Source organism: Leucopleurus acutus (genome assembly GCF_964270905.1).
Source record: "Leucopleurus acutus genome assembly, chromosome: 3".
Classification (NCBI taxonomy): domain Eukaryota; kingdom Metazoa; phylum Chordata; class Mammalia; order Artiodactyla; family Delphinidae; genus Leucopleurus; species Leucopleurus acutus.
Window position 1 is genome coordinate 123864142 of NC_139145.1, and position 27580 is coordinate 123891721.

Sequence of the window (27580 nt, forward strand, 5' to 3'; positions counted from 1 at the left end):
CAAATGTGAAGGAAATGTTTTAATATCCATTCTGGGATGGCATTAGTTCTGAGTATTAGGTTTGGCCCTTCATGAAGATGGGGAGTCCTACAATCATCTACCCTAAGAACTCATGCTCCACATACTAATTTTTCTTCAATTTTATTTCTTCATTTTTAGCTTATTTTTCTTTAAGTTTCCTGACAAGGAAATTAGTTGGGAAGAACATATTAAAAAAAGATCCTTCTAAAGCTCTGCCTTGGAGGAACAAAACTGGTTTGATTAGATTAAAGCAAGGCCAGTTGAGGAAAAATATTTATCGACAATGTTCTTCATACAAAACAAAAATAGCTTTATTGAATCACAGGACTGGGGGCAGGAAAGCATACATGAGCTTTTCATATTTCATCCTGAAATCAGATTGAGGGCTGACTGAGAAGCTAGGTTGGCCAGATGAAATCCCATGAAAGTTTGTAACTGTCCCTAGTTGTTATATTTGAAAAAGGGAATTATAATAGTAGCATCATTTTTCAGTCTCTTTCTTAAAAATTCTACTGAGGTATTTTTTCCCCAAATAAACCTTCTCAGTTTAGAATGCTGCTTGGATTTTAGGACTGTACATTTTTGGAGACCGTAAATTTTAATTCTGCAAATTGCTTCACAAAGAGTATGCAAAGTCCTAAAAAGAAAATGGCATTCTCTTAAGATTTTTCCAAAACTATAAATGACTGTGTTTGCTACCCTGCTGGGCTTAAAATTCTGCAGAGGTAAAGAAACAGCAGCTTTAGATATAAGATAGTCAACCTTTTCTGAATTCTATTATTAGAAACAAAAGGATTACCTAAAGGTTTGAGCTGGCTACTTATATAATCTAGACTACCTTTTAAAAGTAATTGCTTGTTCCCTTGTTCATCATCAATTATGTGTATTCATTAACTCTTTTAATGAAACAAAATTGTTTTAATTTTGATTTCAATATATCGTTCATAAGAAATCTATTTACTATACATTAAACCAAAAGTATAAGCTAATAAGAACTTCAACAAAGAATGAAAAAAATACCTTTTCAAGTAGATGTTACTGATCACCAGTCCTGAACTGAAAAACATTTCCATCCCAAAGGCTTCCTTCAGAAGTAAAAAATAAGGTAAACCTACACTTCTTCCATACCCAGAAATACGAGGGATTAAATGTTCTTAAAGAATTTTTCAAGTATATACACAGCTTCAAGTCCAAAGAGGTCAGAAAAATATTTACAAAATAAATGTGTAGGGAATTTTAGAATTTCATGGACTCAGAGGAACCAGTGATTCCTTAATGAATCAGCATAAAACTTTAGTTTGTGTAAACAATTTTGTGCTGGACGTATAATTTTTAACGGTTTAAAATTTTAGGGTGGTCAATTTTAAATGCTGTTACTAAAAATAAGACAGTTTTGGTTTTGATGGTTTGCTACATAATACTTATTAAAAATAAGTATATCAATTATGGGCATGGGCCTTAACTACAGATTACTCAATAATATATAAACTAAAAATGTCTTTTCTATTTCCTCAAAAGATTTAAATTATTACTCTTTTATTCAAATTTTGAAATTTCATCATTACCAAAACAAAAATTCTAATGAAGAATTCTTGTTATTTAATTTTAATTTTCCAGTATTTTAGGAGAAAACTTTGGCTATTTAAGTGCAAAACTATTTTGCTATTAGTTTTTTAAGTTATGTGTCATGTTACTCATCTTGTAACAAACTTTCTTACTTGACTTTGTGTGTTACGAGAACATTAAAATTTTTTTTAATTAACTAGAATAGAAGAAAATACTAGTGTATATAACATTTGTTGTACTTGTAATATTTCAATATAATGTGCAGACAACTAATTTAAGGTTAGATCATTGATGAATCAATTGTTCTTTGTGGCTTATTTCCTTTTCCAAAATCACAGTCTGTGTATCTGATTCAAGGTAAAGAAGTTGAAAATGTCAGAATTATACCTATTTTTTGTATTCCTTATTAAAAGCAGAATGTGACTGTGAGAAGTTGACCGAAACCAATAAAAAATGATGGGAGTAATTTTAGAATGCCAAAATTAATATTTTAAAATAAACTATGAATAAAGGGAACACCAAGGCTTGTCTTAAAGAAGCTGTTTGTCATTTTTTAGAGATTACAACACACATACAATAAATGAATTTTATCAAAATACAGCACATTTTGTCTACTATATCCATAAAAATCAATTCCTATGTAAATAGTACTGAAAATCAACTAAAATGAGTTAAAATTTACAAAGAGTTGTTAAAGGGCTTCAATCAATATTATTAAAACTATACAGTACAATAACCAATTGATAACATCTTGAAAGAAGTGCAGTATTGGAGTTCACATCTTTTTAAAAGTACTGCCTATTTACTCTGACTAGCAAGAAACAAACGAGTCCAACTCACTTTTGCAAAAATAATGCAGATTGCTGTTTTTGCTAGTCTTATAGAAGACTTAACCTTAAAACAAGGTTGAAGAACAAAGCGTAACAGATTCAAAATTCCAAAATTATATTTCTTAGTAATTAAAAATGAATTGCAATAACTGAATATTGCTCTAATGAAACGCTCAGACTAGCCTCGACTAAAAACAGTTATTGGTCTTCTATGGCACTTTTTTCTGGTCCAAATAACCATGCATTAATTCTTACCATTGCATGTCACTCAAATTTTATTTGATTACATAGACAGAACAAAAACAAATAAAATTAATGGTTTGAACAAAATTAATAAACCTCTATCAAATAATTGTTACACTAACGAGGAACAAAGGCAGTTGGTGGTAAAACACTATTACACTGATACACTTAGAAACCCTTTAAAGACTCTGAAGTGTCGAGTTCACATTTAATGTTACCTGTAGGAACAGCCCTTTATCTGAACACCATTACACACTGGTAGGCCTCCAGGACCCATCCCTTTGCTCTACAACTCTCCACAGCAATTCTCTATCACTGTGCCAGTTTCACAAACTTGCTTTGGTTTCCTAGCTCCATGCGTACTGTTTCCTTTTACTTTACCAAGGCAATGTTGAGGCCAAACAAAATCAAGAGGCTTTCCTAAATCTTACATTTTGTGTTACAGCAACACAATCTTAAAACTGGCCATTTCAGTTTCATTTGTTGCTTAAAATAAAAATTATAAATTAAGATTAAAATGGAGTACTAATTATAAAACAAATTGCAAGTACCACCATTTGCAAAAAATCAAGGAATTTCTGCATCACGGAAAATGCATGGACCAAAAAAAAAAAAAAAAAAAAAGGAAAGAAAATGCATGGACATGCATCTACAGAAGAGTTAAAAATTTCCTGTGACTACAAAATTGAAACTTGATTCACTAGTAGCAGATGTAGAGTAATGGCTATGACAAGAACAGATCCTGAAGAGCTCATAAAATGCAATTATTGTCTTTTTTATTTCTTTAAAAAGACATCACATTTTTTATTGCATTATTCTATTAATAAAAACACATTAACAGCTGTTTTTTTTTCATTCTTTGCTTCCAGATTTTTATAGGAAATAACTGTTTTAATCTGGCCTTGGAAAGTGAACCCACCAGCACCACCTTCACCTACTCATTCTTCAATTCAATATGCACATAGCAAAAGCCAACACTTTGAATCTCTTGCCCACATAAAAAAAAAAGTTTCAGCAGAAAAACATTAATACCAGTTGAATAAAAATAAGGGCATAAAAGCTATGAGATAGATAGCTCTGCCATCTGTCTCTGGGCTACAATCAAGGCTAACTAGAGCCTTGCACAGAGTTCAATCATGTGTATGAAATCCAAAAATAAACCTACACTCTATACAAAAACAACATACATTTGTTTTTGTAGCCTTGACTGCTATGTTTAAAAACCTAAAAGTTTTATATGGTATGAATTCAACAGTCTCCCCTATATACTGTACAGTGGTTCTTTCCCTCTAACCACAAATTCCATTATTTCATTAATGTACAAATTTGAACATATTTGAGTTCTTTATATATAAAAATAGTCAAAATATTAATTTCCCCTGCAAGTATCTTCCAATAAATCTTGCTGTCTCTCCATTTTTTAGTCCACAGCTCTTATGAGGAAACCTCTCGTACAATGATGAGTTCTACTGTGTTCTGGAAAGTTTTTAGCAAGGACACTGCTTGTCCATGTTCAATATTGATAAAACTGTAGCCATTAGCCTAGAAGAAAGAAGAAAAAAGCTTAAAAAAAAATTTCATAGTCATTTATTTGCATTTGTGCATTTGAATTTCTGCCAGCTCACAAACCTGGCAGAAAATAAGCATCATTTTGGCAATTTAAAACAACATCTAGACTCCTGGGCCCTACCCCATCTCTATGGAAATAAAATCTCTGAAGGTGGGACCCAGGGCCTGTATCTTGCCCACATTTTCAGATGATTCTTACATAGCAACCTGACATTAGGAAGCACTTGTCTAAGACAGTGTCAGACATGGTGTTGTGTGTATACGCTAAGGTACAACTGAGGTCACCAAGCTGCAAGGGTAAAAGAGGTCAAGGCCTAGTCTTTCCATTGCTTAGGAGCCACCAGATCAAGGACACTACACTTCTTATAATTTAAGCTAAACATCTAATGATGTTTTACTATACATCAGACACACAGTTCTAAGTGCTTCTTGTGAATTAAATCCTTTAATTCTCGTAACACACAGGGGAGATTCTTTCATCATCTTATTTTAGAAGAAGTTAACATTCGTAAACTTAAACAAAAGGCTAAGATATATTCCAAAAAATGCTAAGGTTTATTTAAAAATATCAGTATGATCTTCCAAGGTACAAGGTGGAACTATTTTAAGCTATGAAAGCACTGGAGAGTAGCCTATAAGAAACGCCACTGTTTTCATCCACAAGTATTTAAAGATATCTTCATAAAATGCTTACTTTCAAATCTGGCATTTAATAATCCCTTGATGAGGAAGGCAGATGTTATAAAACAAAAAGTAATAAAAAAAAGTATCTTAGTTACCTGAATAATTTTATCACCTGGTTGCAGTAATTTTGATGCTGGCCCTTCAGGCTGTACCCTTGTTACAAATATACCCTTTAATAACAACAAAAAAGATAATTATTTGATGGAAAGCAGTATGCATAAATAAAACAGTACCAAGGAGCAATCTTTTTTTTAATAGTATGCAAATATTTGAATTGTGGTGCAAGTTTTCTCCCTGTCTCCTCTGAATAATATTGTGACCACGCTATGTTATTTGTGCTTCTGGTAATTCTTACTTTAGTGATTTTTATTAAAGTGATAAAAAAGTTACTTCTATAGATGTGAAGAAAAGTATTAACAATTAAAAAATCACTTCACAATATAATGAACATTAAAAATTTTTGGTTAAATTTGTAGCCTTTAAACAATTTGAGCTGATCACATTTCAAAACAAAAAGCTGAACAATACAGGGGGAAATCACAAGGTGATGTCTGTCTATATCTATATAAATATGTTAGATTTTTACTTATACATAAAAGGTACTAATTTAGTGAATAAAAATTAATGAGCATTTCAAGGATATATAAACAAAACTCACATCGTCATCAGGTCTGAATGGGTTTCCTCTTCCCCCAACCCCTCCTGATATGCTAAATCCAAGTTCTGGATCCTTGTCAACTCTCACTCGAATCTGAGTTAATATGGAAATAAACTTATTACTAGTATCAGAAAAAGCTATAATACAATAATAACCACACTGGTAAATTAAGTTCAAGAAAACATAAATATGTAAGAATTCAACTAAAATAAATATTTGGGCAGATGAAATGAAACTACAATGTGAAATATTATGTTAATGAGTTAGTGAGTTAAAGGCACAGCTGGGATTATAAAGCATAGCTCCTAAATTAACCTATTGCTATCTTATGAGGATATGCAACAAGTTAATGTTGACTTTATATATTTTGGACAGCACGGACTTTAATGACATAGAGCATACACACAAAACATGTATTTTATTATCAGTTTCCATTTGTAGAACATCTAAATTACATAGTATTTCTGACTACTGGATGTTTCATAAGACATCTAAAAGATCCCTGGGTGGTTGTTGGATATTAACTCATTTCCTAAATCTGTTTATATGCTTCAAAGGAGTTGGGATTGATGATCAATCAATACTATTTTTTACAACCAAGCTATAGAAAAAGATGCAAGAACTAAACTTTTGTTATAAAACACTCCCTTTCCCCAGAGACCAAAACAAAATGAATGAAGCATTTGTTCTCTAAGTTTCTAATAATAATATTTTATTAATAAACTATCAAAATATATGAATATATAACTGTTGACTTTTTAAGTACTTTGTAAGATTTAATTCTCAAAGTAGTCTGGAGACTATAGGCCAGTTTCAAAAGCTAACTATCAAATAACAATTAGCAAACTATAATATGCCATTCAAGTTTAACGGTCTACTATTTTTATTCCTGAAGAAGGTCTGATTACTGGAGTATCATCATCAACCAGTTTTGGAAATACAACCACCTTAGGAAAAAAAAAAATCATGCCCTCAATACTATCCTATATCAATTTATCAGAACAGGGGGGATCATACTGTCAAGTTAAACCACAAAGTTTAATACCTTATAAACTTAACATGAAACCAAGCCATTAAACAAAACAGTAAAAACTATGTTAAAATTCTGTATGGATTTATTGCTATAATTAAATAACCTATAAAATACATTAAAAGCTTAGTCTCATATTCCAAATATTCTTGATCATTCTTACCTCTTGCCTTGCCAGTTCATGGCCTTGTCTAGGAGAACAATGGGGCTGTGTGTATGGAGGCTGGTGGGCCACTTTCAGCATCAAGTAATCAATTAGTTGTTCTCTAGAGGGATGCCTTGCCACAGATGCCTGAGGAAGGGGGTGATGTATTTGACTATAATTTGCCTGAGGCCTGAGAGGCTGGCCCATCTGTCCATTACTCAAAGGCATCTAAGAAAAACATGAAGTCTCTTAAAATGACCAATAATAATGCCTTGTTACAAATATTTGGATGTTCTTCTTGGAGCAATACAAAAGCACTAGAGTTTAACATTCTAAATCACACAGTATCACGCCATGTGTGCCATTTTTTCTAATTTTACACTTTTAAAAGAAAAAAAACTGTTAATGTCTTAATTCTAAGCTTGTCTGAGTGCTCGCTGATAGATTCACTCTTCAAAAGTTTCAAATTAAAGTACATCATATCTACATTTAAAATTATTTGCTTTTCTGTAAGTTTAACCCAATGTTAAAATGGTAAACAGTATGTCAAATTTTAACATTTAAGTAAGCCCATTAAAAGGGCATCTCTTCCCATACTATACTTAATCTCTCACATACACTCAAAATATGCATTTGCTGATGCTTTTCTTTAGAATGAAAGTATAAGTAGTTTTGTGGTAGAAGTTTTTCATAATCTGAGTATATTCTTCTACCTCTATTCCTTCCTCTCCAGAATTAAAAAGCCAATCTAGCTATGCAGTAGAAAATTGATTTATTCCGTGTGTGTGTGTGTGTGTGTGTGTGTGTGTGTGTGTGTGTGTGTGTATCAAGTTAGGAATTTTTAAACTCTCTAAGTATTAATTCCATAGAATGTTAACCACAAAAATTAAACCATGACATTTTATTTTGCTTTTTTCACAAGCTAAACAAAAACTCCAGATTATTCTGTTGCTGTTAAAGAAATATCTTTGTCTTAAAGTCTCTTGTTTTTTAGATTTAAAAATAACCTTTATGGAAATGTGATAATAGCTTACTTCTGTTAATGTGAGGAATCTATCTGAAAAATAAGAGGTTATATTTACATTACAAATATTTGCATATAAAGAAATTTTTGTGTAGAAGAAGAAATAAGTACATTTAAGCGATTCAGTCATTTAAAACTTCATTGTTAACTATTAACCCACAAGGAAATTAGAGAAAAACTGTGATGATTTGCGTCCCATTTCCCTAAAATTATCCAAAGTAGAAAAGTTTGGGAAAACATTATGGCAATAGTTTCAGAACTATGTATTATCTTCTTATGTTCATCTTGCTGAGGAATACGAAGTTTGGTTTTGGTGAATAATATTTTTACTTTAAAAAAAAGTTCTCTTTTTCATTTTATTATACTTGAGAACTTAGTTAATTCTGAGGCCTGGGAATATACATGAGTGTTTCATGACAGGGCACAAAGATATTATTCTCTCACAAATTTTATGTTGGTTGGAGAGAAGAGGTGCTATATTATCTCTTTTTTAAAAATATTGTGGTTGTTTCCCACTTGATCACTGTAGATTTGAAGCAATTAATCCTCCTAGGAGTACTTAAATAGTTGTGCAATTATTTTATTACTTTTGCATAACTCTGTAGACAGCACTTACTTTTCTTCATGTTAGCACAATTTATTCCTACATGCAGATTTAATACCTTTCTCCTGGGGAGAATACTCTGGACAATAACTACTTCTGACCCATTCTTAAGACTCCCTGACACCTAGAAATTAGACATACCTGAATGTGTAGAACACATTCTACATCAGTGTTAAACATAGCCATGGAATATACTAAGCTATGATTAGCAGATAACTCAGGAGAATAAAAAGCATAAAACAAACTCAGTAACCCAAACCAGAAAATGGATATTAAAAAGAAAAAAGAAATTGGATAGCAGAAAAAGAAACTCGACAGCAATTAAAAGAAAAACAACAAAAAAAGGGTAAAATAAATAAATACGTACAAACTTACATGGCTGGATTCCTACTCTCAAGAACAATGTAGAAGTTTATATAATACATAACTATGCTTCACAATTATAACTGGTTATACTAGGGATATGGGCTTAGTTAAGATGAAGAACAGCTGAGGAAAATACTAAAGAAAAGAATTATCTATCCAGCATTGGTGACAAAAAAGTAAACTCTCTAAATGAGTGATGCTTTAGTTATAAAAGTAGTAAGAATACAACCATCATCTATTCTACCATATACAAAAGTCTTTCAAGGTGATTTCTAATTACATTTAAAGTATGTTAAAATGCCTTCATCCTCCAATGAAGAATTTAAGACGGGTTCATATTTAACTCTCCAAACAGTTTTACTATCAGGAATGCCAAAAAGTAGGAGATACTACAGAAATCCAAAAATAACAAAATGATTCTTCAGTGTGGAAGAAATCATGGAATAAACTAAGAAACAGCAGAGTGAAATTTCATTTCATATTTCTCAATTATTAAAAAAAAACCCTTACTAATCAAGAGGTGAAGGCCCTCAAAAAAGCATTTTCAGCGTTAAAGCATATATGGTATTTCTTAGTTCAAAAGCTGTAAAACACAATAAGCTCACAGATACTACTTCATTCCCTGAGCACCTACTTTCATCAAGCTGTCTGGAAGAACATCTTTGTGACTAAGTGTAGCTGACGGGTAGTTCTGCTGTCCTGAAATGAATATATCATCTTGACAAGGATCTCCTGCACAGGATGTCTGGGGATGCTTCAAATGAGGGGGAAATAAAAAATAAACAAATAATGATCTTTAAGATGTGAAACCAAAATGATGATGACACTTGAGAGGAGATACTGCTAGACAATGGAAAGATGAAGAACCAAATCAAACATTACCATCATAACTACCATCGATATTAGCACCTTTATAATGGGTGTTAACTATATTTATTTATTATTGTGGTAATCACTTTGTAATACATACATATATCAAACCATCATTACGTATACCTTGAACTAATGTAATGTTATATATCAGTTATATCGCAATAAAACTGGAAAAAATATTAGTACCTTTAACAGTCTTTCAAAGTTACATGGCAAAATGTTTGTTCTTATAATGTGTGAAAAGTACATACGAACATATACTGTTAAGATATTCCTTTATAATACTTTTAGTTTTATTTACAATAATACCTAGCTTTTAACACTTTGAGCAATAAATTTAGTTATTAATCCAAGTTATTACCCAAATTTTAAGAGAAACTAAAATATATGCACTCCTGTTGAGCACAGCAAAAAGTTTTTTGGTAAAAAAATTAACTGCTGTTTTTTTTAACAGCACAGTATCACCCAGGATTTCCTTATTAATGATGAGCAATATCAATAAACATACAGTCTTATAAAACTTGCTTTAGCCTAATTGTATCATACTAATATTAGCTCAGTATTTTCAAAAGCACTGCTCTGATGAAATGCTTTTAAATTTTATTAGAGTTCATATTTTTATATATCAAATAACATCCTTACATTATAGTTTATTTCACTGATACCTTTAGAGAAAAAACAGACTCAATATCTCATTATCTCTGAATATTTCTTATAAATATGCTGGGAGGCAAGATGCTTATTTTTCATCTTAATTTAGTTCTAAACACACCTAGCTATATTTTAGAAAACTACAGAGACTGTGATAAATAGCAGTACTGTTACCTTCAAAACAGTGTATGGCTGGCAACACATATAAGCAAACTATATCATCATGTTGAAAAATAATCTGAAATCCAGTTCATTATGATATGCCATAGGATACATGTAAATCTAAGGGTTTATAATTTAGTCTTAGGAACCATATCTGCAACAAAGCTATCATGTGCAGTTTGTTGCTAGTTCAAACCATGGCTTAGCATTTTTAGATGTAGTTTGATCTAATTTTGTTTATTTATACAATGAATACTTTATTACTTTATTTTCCTTTTCCGTTTTTGAGATGTGCTTTCAGAATGCATAATAATCAACTCAGCTCACAGCTTGAAGTTTAAACTCAAGCGTGAATGTACGACTATGTCTTTAAATGAACAAGTGCATTATGGATGAAAAAGTTACTAAACGCAACAGACTCAAAGACTCTGACTTGAATAAAAACAAGCAAAAGATATTACTGTTCAAGAATTTGTAAAGAACAATTGTTCCACATGATTATAAAGATTATCCCTGAGTTAATAAAAGCCCCTGGTCTTTACCCCATGGCTTCAGCTGGAATGAGTGCCAGAAATGCAGGGCTTACTTGCCATCATCTCCTCTCTGTTTCAAACTGCTAAGTTACAAAACGATGGTTGCCACTATTATGTAACACAGAAACCAGGTGGTGGCAGGTGACAGAAGGCAAAGCAAGATGGGTGAGGCCCAGCCAGAACAAAGTGAATCGAGGATACTGCTCCTATCCTAGAACAGAGTTAAGCCAGGAGTATATTAAAAAGTAGTAGGAGATTGGGGGTGGTGGGGAAGGAGACACTCAGGAAAAAGCAAAGGACCCAGAAGCAGGGTCACTATGGAAATAAAATTATGGGGGAGAGAATGCAGCTTTACAACGGGAGAAAGGTCTTTTCAGGATGGAGGAAGAGGGGCAGAGGAAACATTTACTTAGAGGCCATGCTACCACCTCAGTTGTCACGGAAAGAAAAATCTTAAAACAGCCACACAGAGTTTTTCTGTTCTTTCTCCGTTTCTGTCATTCTTATCCCCTACCCTTAACTTTCATTAAAAGAATAAACCTTTCTTCTTCCCCACTAACGATTACGTGGGTAATAACGGATTTGGGTTTTGCCTTTTCACTGGTACTTAATGCAATTTCTCCAGGCTCACATTTAATCATATTCTGCAAATTATGATTAAACTTAGTTCCAAGTATTCATTTGCCAACCCTCAATCACTAAAGTGAAAATTATTCTTTCCCACAACCCCTCTTTGTATTACACATGGCATAGCCTTAAAACCTTGAGTTAGGGAAAGGAAGCTAATTTTAAGAGAAAGCATTGCGAAGAAAAATAATTTTTTAAAAAACCTCTTAGATTCCTATCGCTCACCCCTTTTTATATAAGAGCTGACTACATCCTTAGTTATGACCACAGAAACGTAAGAGATAAAAACTAAATCAGCTTTGCAGAGTTTTAGAACTAAGCCATGGAAGAACTGGGAGGTAAACAAGATATTTAACCCACAGCACAAATTTATTTTCTAGAATTGTTAAAACATCAAAATGTGGGGTTTCTTCCTCTTCTATGTACTAAAGGTACTGATCTACTACAGGTACTCACTCGAAAAATGTGCCCACCAGAATCTCTTCCGTCTGCAATACTCAAGGCAAGACTGCCTTGGCTGCCATGCAGATCCCTAGAGCTGCCATAGTGACAGTGGCTTACAGCAGTAAAATTGGAATTAAAGGACCTTGACAGCATGCTCTGAATAAAGAGGGGATAGATTTAACAGAGATTAGTGTAGCATGCAAAATTCACAAGACATGTTATGTACATAGACATATATACAAGTAACCCCAATACCACGCAGAAATATCAGGCAACACTGAATTTTCAGTGCCACTGAAAGAAATTGGCACTATTTACCATATATTTACATGAAAACATACATGTACACACATAATTATATGTAAACCCAACCATTCGCATGTTTAAACACCAAAAAAGAAAGTGCAAACATACAGCTGCTTTTATAATGCGATTATTTCTTTTACTCCTAACATATTTTACTAGAAGGTTGTCGGAAGATAGGAATTCATGTTATACCCAGATATACCTGTACGTATATAGTTACACACAGAACACAAACTAGTTTCTTTATAAAGATAAACTTTACCAACATTCAGTTATTTCTAAGTCAAAATGGGTTTCTAGAGAGTCTGCTTCATTTTATAGAAATTAATTCTGTCTTATTAAGTAAATGGAGAGTTTAGACATACATAATACAGCACAAAATATATTTGCAAAAAAAAATACCTGGCTCTTGGCTATTGCAATTTCTAATAAAAATTATCTTCCACATTTAGGAAAATGTCTTAACATCAGAGAAAAGTTTAACATACACACAGAGTTTTAGGATATAACATTTAAAAGGCTCCTACTGCTTTACAATTACCAGGAAAAAAATTTCAATAAATCTAGAAAATGCACATGTAAAACTTTTTTTCCCATTCAAATAGATAGGTATTAAAGATTATTATATTTTAGTAGTTAGTAGTGACTTTGCTGCTTAAACTTGAAGAACCCTTCAAGTTTCACTGATGGAATCCTTCCACGACTGAGTTTACTATAAATGCCTAATTGCCAATCCCAGAGCTGCCTGAGAAATGTACTTCAATAAAAGCACTGCCTGATTCTCATTGTTCCTGCTTGCTTATTCCCAGAGTTAACTACTGTTCTTTCACACGTGGATGCTTTTAGTCATGTCCCTAAACTTTAAGGGTCTGATGGTCAAACCGAGAGAAACCATATTTTGGGCATGACTTATTAGTAAGAAATGCACAAATCCACAAATACTTGTTATGACATTTACAACAAGCATTTATATATATGTTATGACATATATAATAAGCATTTCTGTATTACTCTTAGAAAATACAGATTTTCTCCAGATTATGAAGTTGATCTCTAATACCAAGAAACATTAACATGACATTCCAGAATGAAAAGAATCTGTAAAATTACAATGTACACATTTAGTTATTTTGTGGATTCTGAAGTAAAGACTAAAGAAAAAGCTGAATTTAACAGACCAGGCCTGTACTTTCCCAAACCATCTCACAAAGAATAAGAATTTGGCAGAGGCAGTTCAGAGGTTCCCCAAACACCTCATTAGAATGTAAAAATAAATTATACACATAACCACACACACAGAGAAACATTTCAGCAACACACCCTCACGTGTTACACACAGTTTTAACGTGTCAACTAGAGTGGTCTGATTGACCCTTTTTAATAATATGTTGATCTTGGAACAAAGCCTTTGCTGTCATCTTTGAACATACATGAGGTTTTTGTAAATATTTCACTGATTAAAAAGGCTAAAGTTTGGAATAGGTCTGACTTTGAATTCAGGCTTGTACAGAGACAGCCACATAAAACTGCACTCTGTCACAACACATCAACACATTGTGCAAAGCTCAATTAAGTGCTGGGCAAACGTCCTGGGCACTGTTTTTCACTACATGCTAATAGCTGTATAATAGCAAGTGAACATGGAAATCATCATGTTTTGTTAATCATATTCTGGTTGAGTGCTTATCAGTTTTTAATATAATAAGGAATATTGGCAAATGCTGATATATTAGAAATAATTTTAATTTTGAAATAAATTTTTATTCCTTTTCAATCTCTGTTGATTAGTTTAATTAAATAAGTCTTGAGATTTCTGAGGTGGGATTTATTTTATACATTTGTGTTCCAGGTACAGTTTGCTGCAGCGGTTGGGAAGGAGGGGTTACTACTACAAGGTTAAAAAAAACCAAGTAAGCTTCAATAACTTATTTCTTTGTGTGTTACTACTAAACTCCTCAGCTGGGCAAAGTAGCAACTCTTCCTCTAGAGGTACGGCAGGCATTGTGAAATCCCCTGAGGAAAATTTTCAAATGTCTACCACACCATTAGAATTATGTTTAAGGGAGAGAGGAGGAGATGCAGAGGAGCAAATAGAGATCTTCCATCACAGTCTAAATCTTGTTGCCCTGTGTCCTCAAACGGCTTTTCCAAATTTCACTGAATTGATTCTCACCTATAAATTACCAGTAAGCACAACAGGGAAACTACTGTCATGCATTCTCTAAGCAATCATACGGTAAATTCTAAACATGAGGTTTAGAATTTAGAGAGATACAGTGAACAATGAGATGGCTGCTACTTGCTTCCTATTTACTAAAGTCCAGGTGTGTCTGTGTCAGACAGGAAAGTAGTGGAGAATAGCCATCTGAGACGCCAACTAAAAATATAATGATAACCAAACTCATCTCTTCCTCCAAACCTGCTATTCCTCTTCAATATCCAGTTAACAGCAGTCCCAAAAAACAGTTATTCAAGGTACCAATCTCAAGCTTAATCCCTTTTCCTCAATGAATGATTACAGGAATATTCCCATCAGAAGTAAACTCTTATAATCTATTTCAGAATTGACTCTTGAATTTGTTCCTTTGCCTCAATTCCACTGATATATTTTTCATTCCATTTATTTTCTGGACCATTAGACAGCCTCATAACTCAATCAATTTGACTATAGCCTCTTCCTCCTCAAATCCAGTTCCACACCATCACCAGAAATTTATTTATAAAAGTTATGTTACCCTTTACTTAAGAATTTTCCAAATTCCATAGATAAGGCACACAAATTTAAAGAGCCTCAACAGTATGTAGAGAATTACAGCCGAAACAAAATGGAGAGCTGACAACAAAGTCGCCTAATGCTATAGATGCTCAGCTATTTAAAGCTAAGAACAGAATTAAAAAGAGCTAACAATTACAGACAGAGGTTCAATGTGAATTGACATAAGGTATTAATCACATTTTAGACACTGATTTCTGAAAAACTTAAAGAATTTTTAAAAAATAATGATTAATTGAGGTTGTATACGCTCAGCTGTTTTTAAAAATATCTTATATCAATAAACAAAGTTAAAACAATCCTTGGATAAAATCCACTGAGAGATATGAAGCTAAATCTTGAAGAACGAATATGCCTTATATACTTGGGCCATGGAACTGCCCCAAAGTATCAGTCTTAAGCATAATTAAAAAAAATTTTATCTCCTGTCAAAAAAGGAATATCTATACATAAGGTTATAAACTGAACATGAGCTTATTTCCAAACTACATTACACTACACTAGAGCCACAGACACCTGAGTTCAAATAGGTCAGAAATGCAATTCAGGAAAGTCAAGAGTAAATGCCATGCCAGAAGCCATCTGAGTCAGTGACAGTGTTAGTCATACAACATGAACTGAGGAAAAAAATCTTAGGTGAAAGATATACATTTACAATACATTTCTTGTTATTCTGTTAACTATATGGTAAATTGCTATTTCTGTAAACATATTTACATAATTAATTATTAATAGAGAGCAGGAAGCCAGAAAATAAGAGGTAAACATGTATATATGTGTATTATTTGTAGTATGACACAATCTAAACAAGATACACAGCTAAATATATAAAATGAAGGTAAGCCCATTAGAAAACACTAAGGAGTAAGAGAAGGGAAAGAAGTTTATATTGACATCCCAACTGTTTTGAGACTGGCTAAGTCTAAACTTGGACCTCTAATCTCACTACCAAAGAAAAACTTCTAGAATATAGGTATATATTCAATAATTCAGAGTATCTTGGTTCATCAACAAAGACTGCCAAATATTTTAAAGGAAAATTAGTAAATTCATAAATAGGAGATTGAAAAATTCATGTTTAATTACCTTTTCTAACTTTTTGGCCTCAATGTGTCGTAGTACTTGTTCTCGCCAATCGTGAGGAACTTTACTTTTTCCTGGAGGATCTAATAATGAATGTTCAGAACCAACCCTTGCATTTGGTCTTTTTGAAGGACTAGTCCGTGAATAATTGAAATCACTAACTGACATAGTTCTCTCTGGTATTTCACTAACAGAGGGTCGAGCACTCTGAGGCCTTGATGCATTTGGACCATCAATGCTGTATGTTCGTGCAGAAAGAGGTCTCTGTGATCCTGACATTATTGGAGGAGTTCTTCCCACTGAATGTAACTCTCTGTATGATAAATAATCTCCTTCAGGAACTTGGGCCCGCCTCGTGGGACCTGGCTCACCAAGATTTACAGAGGCTGTAGAGGACACACTACTCTGTCGCTGAATCGTAGTTCGCGATGCTCCAGGAATGAGTCGGTCATTTGGTGAGATGGCCCACATTTCCCCATGTCTTCCTGGACCAAGTCTCTGATGTAAATGGTATCCAGTATTAGCTCGAACATTGTTATGATTAGAGAAATTCATATTGGCAGAATGTTTAGCATAACTGTGATTTTCTGTACTCTCTGATCTAGGAAAGCGCTGCAGAGGAAAATTGACATGGTCTACTTGGGGATTTTGTTTGGAGTGCCACAAAGTGTCCTTGACTGTAGCACTGCTACTGTACTGGATATTATACTGTGGAGGACCATATATTTGAGGCGTGGACTGTGGGCCACTTGTTGTGGGGCCTCTTATTATATTTGGTTCTTCAGGATTATAATTTGAATCAAACTTGAAAACTGCCTTTGTACCTGCTATTAAATCAGAAGATGAAGAAGAACCAGTAAATACTTGCAATGGTTGATCATACAAAAGCGTAGCTGACTTGCTCCTGACTATGTTTTTTCCATCAATAGTAGATGTTACTTTAACTGTTGCACTTGGCTGCTGAGGTCCATTATCACTAAGTATGTCATAGATTTTTAGCCCGCCAGTCTCCATATTAGTTATGCTATGAGATTTCACAACAGATCCAATTGGCCCACTTCTCTGAGGGGAGAGATCTTCAGTGCTTTTGGAAAGACCTGCATCAACAGAAGAACTGGTGTCATGTGGTTCAGTCCTCCTAGGAGACTGTGGAGTTCCCTCAGAACGTCCATTTACCTTATTTATGCATTCAAGAGTAGGATACTTGTTTCCATTATCCAAGTGCTCAGCCTCTCCTTTAGCATTATTGCTTAAAAAGCCTGTTTCAAGCACTGTATCCTCTGTCTTTGATCTTTCCACTATCTCTGGTTGAAATGTATCATTAGTTACAAGTTTATTAAGATTCATATTGATATGGTCTAATTTGTGAGATTCATTAGATATGGCTGTTGAGTCAACACCTTTTTCAATAAGAACTAATTGCTCTTCAATATTCAAATCATATTCAGGTAAGTTAAAATCTTTTTTATCAGGAACCTCGGTTTTTTCCTCTGTTGAATGATTTAAAATATCTCCATTTTGTAAAAGGCTGTTAAAATTTTCATCTTCTTGCCTAAAACAAAGAAAATTTTATCACAAACATCATAAAGCCCAGTTTTCTTAGTAATGGGGAACATTAACAACTAATTAATTAATGTGTAGGTACATAAAGATAAGAGCATTGATGGGAGTTACAGATAAAAGGCCTTTATTATCAAGCATGTAATTTAAAAATATTATTGTAACAGTCAAATAATATAGATTTATATTAAATGGAGACAAGGTAAAGCATACTAATTAAAATTCATAGATAAGATTAATTTTCATCAATATCATCAATCTATCACAATAGTTTAATAGAGCTAAACAATGAAGAAAAATGTGATTATGTAATGAAATAATTCTCTTCTACTTCTGCATCTTTTCATGACTGTGTTAAAACATGAAATGCTTGAAAGATGGGCACATACATGGAGGAAAGGCAAGTTGAATAGTTAAGTAAAAAGCACACAATATTTATACAAATGGTTCTGAAACCTCACATTATTGATCAGTTAATCATATTAACTAAGTAGGTATTATTAGATTCAAATATATATAAGGAAATTATACAAAAAACTAAACAATCACTCAAAGATCTACAAAATATGAAGAAAGATCAAAAGAGAACCTAAATCTAATCATTTTTCTGTGACTACACTGTATTTGGCAAATATTTATAAAATGTACCATTCCAAAATTATAGAAGATATTTTATTTCTATTTGGTGATATGAAAACATATCTGTGTCCTCTTTGTAAATATTCAAGTTACGTTTCAACAAATTCTTTAATACTGATCTTCCCATTAGGTAACAAAAAATATTACTAGAAATACAACAAAAAAGGTGTGGCTATATCCCTTTCTTAGCCTTTATTTCATTACAAAAAACATGACTTAGACTAAACTACTTCCCAACAATATCAGTAAAATTTTACTATTTGACAAATTAATCATTATCTTAACCTCTAAGAGGTTTTAAAATTAATATTTTACCATACTGATCTTAGCCTCAAATTCAGAGGATAGATATAAATGATTAATCATAACTACAACTACATAATAGTTAAGCTCAATTTGAGACATAAAATTCATCTTTCTTTTAAAGCAATGCAAATCAATGCATAGAAAAATTTGACTTAAATATACCTGGAATTTAAGAACTATTTAACTCTAAAAATTAGTTAACAATATCCATACAATAAGCTTTAGATTCAGTAGTAACCCAAATCTTTCTATTAAGCACTCTAGCTGATACAATAACATGAAAGTAAAATGATATAGTCTCACTTTGATAACAAAACTTCTTGAGAACCCTAGTAATAAATTTGTTTTAAGATTCACCCAAATTCAAGCCTGTAGGAAGTAAATCTTGTTTCAGTGAGTTTGACCTACAAATTTAACTCTAAACCAAAAATACAGCACTAATCAGAAATATCTGATTGAACCCTTTAATGATAACCCCCAAAGTGACTCTGCATTTCTAACTCTAGAAATACCCCTTTTAATTTGAATTATTCCGAACAGGCTCTTTATGTTGTAATACCTAGAAATATTATAAAACTGTTCAACCTTTTAATGAAGAGAATTAGAATATATTTTAAATCTTTTCTCCCCCATTTAAAAGACTGATTTAAAATGGAAATGTATAAAAGTTAAATAATTAGTAGTAAAGTGGGGAAGAAACCATATACACTGCCTGAACCATTTCTATAATATTAATTTGTAAAATCTTTTATGTTTTAATAATATATATTTCTTTGCCTTACCACTTCTATTTATTGTACAAATAAATTATTTTGTTAAGATGTTCACAAACCTGATTTTGGAATTAATACCAATATGAGTTTGTTTCACTGGAGAGCAGAGTGAGGTATCTTGACTACTATCAGTATTAAGAGAAACTGAATCAGACATCCGAGATGGAGAAGAACAGTTGCTGTTATTCTGATTGCTATTGTGTGTAACTTCATCTGATAAAGAATCTGTATCCTTTGTATCATCTGAAACAAAAAAAAACCTTAAGCTATTGATAAAGCCAAGAAGAATTTCCAGTGATGACATATGGCATTTATATTGTCCTGGTTCAATATATAAGGTAAAGAATTATATGGTTAAGAAGATAACCAGAGGCTCACCTCTGAAAACTCAGTCCTAATACATAAAAAGATTAAAGAATTTAGAAATAGTGATACCTTCAATTAGTTTGTTTTTAGTAATACCTGTAGTTTTTTAAAAAAATATGACCAATGTTAGTTACCCAGAATTTGATTTAGTTTAAACTACTGACAAGATGATATCACACAATGTTTAAGGCCATCAATTAGTTTTAGTGAATATGCTTTTCCACACATCTTTAAACAGTCATAATAGTAAGAAATACATAGTACAGTTCATAACCTTGGTAAACTTTTCTGGGGTAGAAATTATTTCATACATGTATGGAATTGTTTTCATCTATTCTGATAATAAAAATGAGCAGCACAATCAACCAAAAAACAAACACCAAACAAATTCAGAAATTTTCACAAGGTCAGTTTTCCACTTTTTAAAATCATTTCAAAGAATTGTATATGAATAGTGAACTCTCAATATGTGAGATGGATTTGTAACAACTATATAAACAGAAATAGATTGTTGTAAATATCTTTACAACCCTAAAGGCTGTTTTTAACTAACTCAATTCTAGCCAAATCATAGAAATAGTACATACAGACATGTAGTCATAGGTGATTATATGAATTTTTTGCTGTTCCAAATATCTCAGTTCAAGTAGTCTGGATTGTGTTTACAGTTGAAAACAGTAGCACATGGGGCTCTGTAACTTCAACTTTAAGGTATTTGGGTTTTGGATTCTGAATTTTTAAAATACTGTTAAACTATATGGCACTTAAGTTCTCTCCTAGACATATTCTTCTTCTTCTACCTCCTTATCATGGGGCAATTGTGACAATTAGATAATAACATGTATACTATTTAGCACAGTAATTAACAATTAGTAACAAATATCAGTACCATTATTATTATGAAACCCCAAGCTATCCTCCAAAGGGCCACCCTGATAGTAAGTTTCATTAATGCCATAAAGGTAAAGGCTGGATAAACCTCTAGTGGAGATAATGTAGAGATGTTCAGACATTTGGTGGAGAGGAGTGAGGGAAGGATAAAAGGAAGGGATAGAGACTCTTCAAGTTCTCTTTCCTTTCCAAGAGTCTGAGATTCCGTGTCAGGTGGGGGTGGGGGTGGGGATGTTAAAAAGAAGTACTGGGAGAGAGAAAGTAACAAGCAGCATCTGTTATACATCAGGTACTATGCTAGGTCTGAGGGCACTAATCCGATATATTTCAGAGTCACAAAACCCTTCATTAGCCTTATTGTATGTCTAATATATACACACACAAAACTAAGGAGCGCAAAGATCATACAGCAAATAAGTGGTAGAGATGGAATCATAATCTAGGCTTATTTGCCTATAAAATCTATGACATGTAAGTAAACTTGCACAAATGAGGGAAGAGAAAAGATCCATCAAGATTTTTCTTTAAAAACGAGAGGTAAGGAATAGACCTTTTAGAAAGGCATGTTTTAAAAATTGTTTCTAAGAAGTGTTTTAAATAACATAATGACATTTAGTGAAATTTATGTGAAAAAATGTATAAACTTATTCAGCCCATTTCTATTCTTAGTGCTTTCCTTTAACACCTAACCTTTTTTGTTATTACTAAGTGCTACCACTTTGGGCTGGTTAATAGAGGTTTCAATTAATGGTGGTCGCATCTCTGCCATTTTCATCTCTTCATCAGAAGAAAGTTCTTCAGATTCCTAATTTAAAGAAAAAAGAGAGAAAATATTTACAAAAATAAATTTTGGTTTCTTTAAATATTAAGTCATAAGAACTTCAGAGAAACGAATACTTAGAACAGGTAAAAAAAACCTTTGTAAGGTAATAGTGAATAAAACTAGTATATGACTTAAATTTTTCAAGACATGGCTGTAAACCTATGGAAATTATTAACAGTACACCAAAGTGCCTAAGGTATAATTTTCTGTGCAGTCCTTAATCCAACTGTATTAATGATTGGTATGTACCTGGTAATATGTCAAGTGCCAGAGAAACAAAAATGAGTAAATAAAACACAATCCCTGCCATCGAAAAACTCAAGTTTAGTGAAGGTACTCTAATAAAAAGTCTATTCCTAACCCTCAAATTTATTCCCTCAAGTATCACTGGGTTCCAATGGTAGACTGTCCCAGACTATCTACCATTGAATGCTGTTAGCACACAAAAAAGACCTTGTCATCAACAAATATTAAAAGAAAAATTTTAACACTGTATATAGTGTATATAAAATCAGATCTACTACAGGTTAAATTATTCCTAGTTAATATGATAAAAATAAATAAAAGCTCTTAAAAGGGTGTTCTATTAAAAATACTAAGATTTCTAGGTGCTTTAAGAGTGCCATAATAAGACATGGACTGGAGTCAGAAAACTTGTTTCAGTAAGAAGGCCAGAGAGTAAATATTTTACACTTTGAAAGCCATACAGTCTCTTGTTTCAACCAACCAATTCTGCTGCTGTGGCACAAGAGTAGCCACAGGCAATATGTAAACAAACTACCATGGCTGTGTGCCAGTAAAACTAAATTTTATCTAATTTTTCACATTTCACGAAATACTTTCTCTTTTGAATTTTATTCAACCATTCAATAATGTAAAAGCTGTTCTTAGCTTGCAAGCCACACAAAAAGAGGCAGTGGGCTGGATTTGGGCCATAGGCCATAGTTTGCCAACCCTGTTCCAAACTGCACTACAACAGATTTAGACTGCTAAGTAGATTAGGGAGAGAATGTAAATTGGATTTAGTCTTGAAGGGTGAGTTAAGAGGGAAATGACATTCTGAGTAGGGGAAAGCATGGAAGTAAGAAAAGGTATGCCAAGTCAGCTCCATGCAGCTGGAACTTAAGATAAGTGGCAGGAGACAGAAAAGGCAGACTGGAACGGATCGTAAAAGGTTATGCTCTGAGTATGAACTCAATTAAGTATGTATTGGTCATTACTGAAAGTTGACAAGCCAGGAACTCACAAGATCAGATTCTTTTAAAATAGTAACTCTGGTATTAAAGATGTATGAAAAGAAAAAGAGACTGGCAGAAAAGAAACTAGCTATACTGATAGTCCTGAAGAAAAAAAGACTACATCTGTCCTGCAATGGCAGTGATGGATAGTAAAGAAAAAAAGAATTTGACAGAAATTTTGCAATTAACAGGACTTGATTGATAGAATGAATGCGAAGAATGAGATAAAAGGACAAGGAGGTCTGTCTCAATCTTTGACATCTGCAGCATTTAAACTGCTGACCAGGCCTTCTCCTTCATGAAATTATATTACACCTGGGCTTCTGGGAACTGTAGTCTCCTAAATCTCCTCCCATCTTTCTGTTTCCTTTGCTCATCTCAATTAATCTTCCTGCAGTTAGCTTATATTCTTTCCTTTCTTACTCTTTCTCCCTGGATATTGCATTTTCTCCAATGATTATGTTTAATGTAGATAATTCTGCTAATAAGTCTTCAGTGGCTCCCTAAAGATTACAGTGTAGAACATCAAGTCCAAACTTCTTAGCAGAGGTATTAAGGGCTTCAGAATCAGGATCCAACCTACCTTACTAATTTTATTCATATACTATAACCCCTGACATATTCAGTCAGATGGAACATGCTCTTTTCTACATTTTCTAAATACCATGCTTTTGCTCTCATTATTCCTTCCATTTCATTCAATTCTCCTATTTCTGCTAATTGAAACACTTCAAAATACAGGTTAAATGCTTCCTTCACTTAAAGCATCCACGGTTCTTCGTAGCCAGAAAATATCTCCTTTCTAAATTTCTGTAGCACTTAATATCTCCAGCAGTGTATGAAGGGAATATAAAATGGTGTAATCACTTTTGGAAAACTGTCTGGCAGGTAAACATAAAGTTACATACAATCTAGCAATTCTACTCTGAGGTATATACCCAAGAGAAAAGAAAATATATATCCACACAAAAACTTGTATACAAAGATTCAAAGAAGCCTTATTCATTATAGCCAAAACGTGGAAATAACCCAAATGTTCATAATGGATGATTACAATGAAATATTATTCAGATATTAAAAAATGCAGGAAGTACTGATTCATGCTACAACATGAATAGTCTTGACATTATGTTAAGTGAAGGAAACAGTTACAAAGACCACATATCAGATGATTACATTTATATGAAACGCCAAGGACAGCCAAATCTAGAGATGCAGATAAAGTATATTACTAGTTGTCTAAAACTTGGGGGGATGGAGAAGTTATAGGGAGACGACTAAGAAGTACCGGCTTTCTCTTGGGGTAATGACAATGTTCTAAAAGTGACTGTGGTGAGGGCTGCACAACTTTTATTAAACTGAAAAACCACTGAACTGCACCCTTTATTTAAATGAGTGAATTGTATAATATATGAGTCATATCTCAATAAAGCTGTTTTTTTAAAAAAAAGTTACAGTTTTTATTGATCCACGGGAAGAATCTCTTTAAAAAAAGTCTCAGGGGCTTCCCTGGTGGCACAGTGGTTGAGAGTCCGCCTGCCGATGCAGGGGACACGGGTTCGTGCCCCGGTCCGGGAAGATCCCACATGCCGCGGAGCGGCTGGGCCCGTGAGCCATGGCCGCTGAGCCTGTGCGTCCGGAGCCTGTGCTCCGCAACGGGAGAGGCCACAACAGTGAGAGGCCCGCGTACCGCAAAAAAAAAAAAAAAAGTCTCAGATATTCAAGAAAAAAATTACTTCATAAGCAATGATACATGCCTAAAGAAGTCAAATAATTGAAGTACACCTACAGCAACTTTTCATTTTTTTTTAACATCTTTATTGGAGTATAATTAACAATGGTGTGTTAGTTTCTGCTGTATAACAAAGTGAATCAGTTATACATATACATATGTCCCCATATTTCTTCCCTCTTGCATCTCCCTTCCTCGCACCCTCCCTATCCCACCCCTCTACGTGGTCACAAAGCAGCGAGCTGATCTCCCTGTGCTATGCGGCTACTTCCCACTAGCTATCTATTTTATGTTTGGTAGTGTATATATGTCCATGCCACTCTCTCACTTTGTCACAGCTTACCCTTCCCCCTCCCCGTGTCCTCAAGTCCATTCTCTATGTCTGTGTCTTTATTCCTGTCCTGCCCCTAGCTTCTTCAGAAGCAATTTTTTTTTTTTTTAGATTCCATATATATGTGTTAGCATACGATATTTGTTTTTCTCTTTCTGACTTACTTCACTCTGTATGACAGACTCTAGGTCCATCCACCTCACTACAAATAACTCAATTTTGTTTCTTTTTATGGCTGAGTAATATTCCATTGTATATATGTAACCTTTTCATTTTTAAGTTACAGAAATAAAAGCAATTGCCGTTATGAATTTTACAGAATTAGAACAACACTGCCACAATCTGATTTACATAGTAGGGACTTCCCTGGTGGTCCAGTGGGTTAGACTCCGCACTCCCAATGCAGGAGGCCCAGGTTCAATCCTTCCTCAGGGAACTAGATCCCACCTGCATGCCGCAACTAAGAAGGAGTCCGCATGCCAAAACTAAAGATCTTGCATGCCACAACTAAGACCTGGCGCAACCAAAATAAATAAATATTTTTTTAAAAGACATAATTTACATAGTAAAAATTTTATATCCACTGTACTCCAATTTTTAAAGTGATAAATTAATGGTATAGAAAATATTATGAGATTTCTCAATGACAAATGCATTAGCATATTTTCTGCTACCAGTATCAGGTTTCTCCTATCTTTATTTGGCAACAATATTAAATTCTTACCATTTATCACTACTCCAGAATAATCATAAAGCCATACCTCAAAAACATCATCATGATTAACAATATGCTTCAAGTTCTCAGAGGCTTTCATATTTGCAGTCACTGGCGGATTCCCAGGACTGACCTCAGCTTCAGGTTCACTGGTCTTCGGTATAGAGTTTCCTATCATATACTTTTCTCTTTCATCAGCTTTGCTTCTTACTGGAGTAATACTTTCTGAAGTCTAAGTAAAAGAAAAGATAAAGAATTCACATTCTTTATATCTATTCTTGTATTAAAGTTCAGATGAAATTTTAACAGTAATTTAGTATCTTCCTATTCTGGATAAACTGAAGAAACTTTAAACATGGAAATCTGTAGGACTCACAGATAAAATGCTCATTTGGGGAACAGGTGGTCCCAAAGGTCCACGAGCCACATTAAACTTTACAATTTAGCTGAGGCTACATTTCATCCTAGAAGTTGCAAAGCTGGTATTTATGAGTGAGTCACTTAGCTCAGCATGCTCAAAATCAGGATGGCTAGATATTTTCCTGCTCATTGTGGAATATATAGTAACTCTAGTGACTTCTGTTTCTGTGATACAATGGCAGGGGGGAGGAGGGGTGTCAATTAAAGAACACACAATTTAGGGATTAGTGTAGGTTTCAGGAACATCCCGAGGAAATGTCAATGGTCTGTCATAGCAATTACATTTAAAATTAAAACTGGGTAGAGTGAATCAATATTACCAGGGGAAAAAGTATTTCTATAAGAATGAATTTTCTGACATTTGTTATCTTATTCTTTGTTCAGGCAATGATTTTTCAAAGGCTACGCTGACACTCCCCTGCCCATATGGACAGTCTGTAACCACACTGAAGTGGTAATAATAGCAATTAGGGAGTTTGCTCACTATTAAAGCTTTTAGTTCAGATATTTGAGAACACTGCCCTAAGTTTGGAAGTACATTTTCTTGTAAACAAAAAGGATCATTATATCATTTATCATTTAAAAATTTTAAAGAACCTGAAACAGGTTTTGGTCAATGCTTTTGAATTTTCTAACCTTTACACCCACATCATTATTTATAACTTGCTGATCTTCATGTGGTTTCAAATCTTTTCCAGAGTCTTCATTAGTCTCTTCATCTTTTAATCTATGTACAATGGTTTGAACAGTTTTAACCATATTCTTAAGCTCATCTGGGTATGGTGTTGGATATCTCTTTAAATTTCCCTCCTAGAGAAATAAAATAAGCACAATTTAAAATACAGATAAATATTTCTTTTTTTAAACATTTTTATTGGAGTATAGTTGATTTACAATGTTGTGTTAGTTTCAGGTGTACAGCAAAGTGAATCAGTTATACATACACATAAACCCACTCTTTTTTAGATTCCTCTTTTCCCATATAGGCCATTACAGAGTACTGACTAGAGTTTCCTGTGCTATACAGTAGGTCCTTATTAGTTATCTACAGATAAATATTTCTAATGTCAATCTCAAAATTTAATCTATAATCCATCTTAATTACATTGCTCATAGGGGTAACTGTGAAGACAGATGATAGGCCTTTGAAAGCATTTTAGACTCAATAAAAGTATGGTTTTATCGATAATCGAAAACTTCACAGTTACAGATTTCAATGTTTTAAAAGCTTTTTTTTTAGTAGACTTAAATATATTCCATTTGGAGATATATGGTGTGGATATTGCCAACACCACCTCTTGGCTTTGAAACAGATATACGTTTTCCAGCTAGATGTTTATGCAAACATACATAAAATTCCTAGATTATTATGACTTATGTGCTGGGAACCACACACTTCTAAGGTTAATCCAATTATCATTTTCTGGGATTCAGTTAGTTTTATTATATAAGGGGAAAAAATTACATCCATAAGTAACTAGGAAATGTGTATTTGCTACTTCTATCACTGCAACACAGTCTAACAAAGAAACAAAATGTTCATATCAAAGAGTTCTTTATCCCTATAAATCACTAAAGAAAGGAAAGGGGGAAA

General features: G+C 33.3%; 1 protein-coding gene across 9 annotated transcripts in view; it reads right to left on the reverse strand.

Annotated features, from left to right (window-relative positions):
* Positions 1-2112: 2112 nt before the first annotated feature.
* The window catches only part of ERBIN (erbb2 interacting protein), a 108184-nt gene continuing 82716 nt past the window's right edge, over positions 2113-27580 (reverse strand). For 2 of the 9 annotated variants that reach the window (XM_082835751.1, XM_082835752.1), the window contains 11 exons: positions 26623-26796; positions 25613-25798; positions 21418-21532; positions 19530-19713; positions 16196-17744; positions 12043-12186; positions 9375-9494; positions 6765-6974; positions 5572-5664; positions 5009-5083; positions 2113-4202 (listed from right to left, as the gene is read on the reverse strand). In XM_082835751.1, coding sequence (XP_082691877.1) covers positions 4095-4202; positions 5009-5083; positions 5572-5664; positions 6765-6974; positions 9375-9494; positions 12043-12186; positions 16196-17744; positions 19530-19713; positions 21418-21532; positions 25613-25798; positions 26623-26796 — 2958 coding nt within the window. In that variant the 3' untranslated portion in view covers positions 2113-4094. The remainder of the gene's footprint in view (positions 4203-5008; positions 5084-5571; positions 5665-6764; positions 6975-9374; positions 9495-12042; positions 12187-16195; positions 17745-19529; positions 19714-21417; positions 21533-25612; positions 25799-26622; positions 26797-27580) is intronic. The other 7 variants (XM_082835753.1, XM_082835754.1, XM_082835755.1 and 4 more) reach the window with 7 other exon arrangements.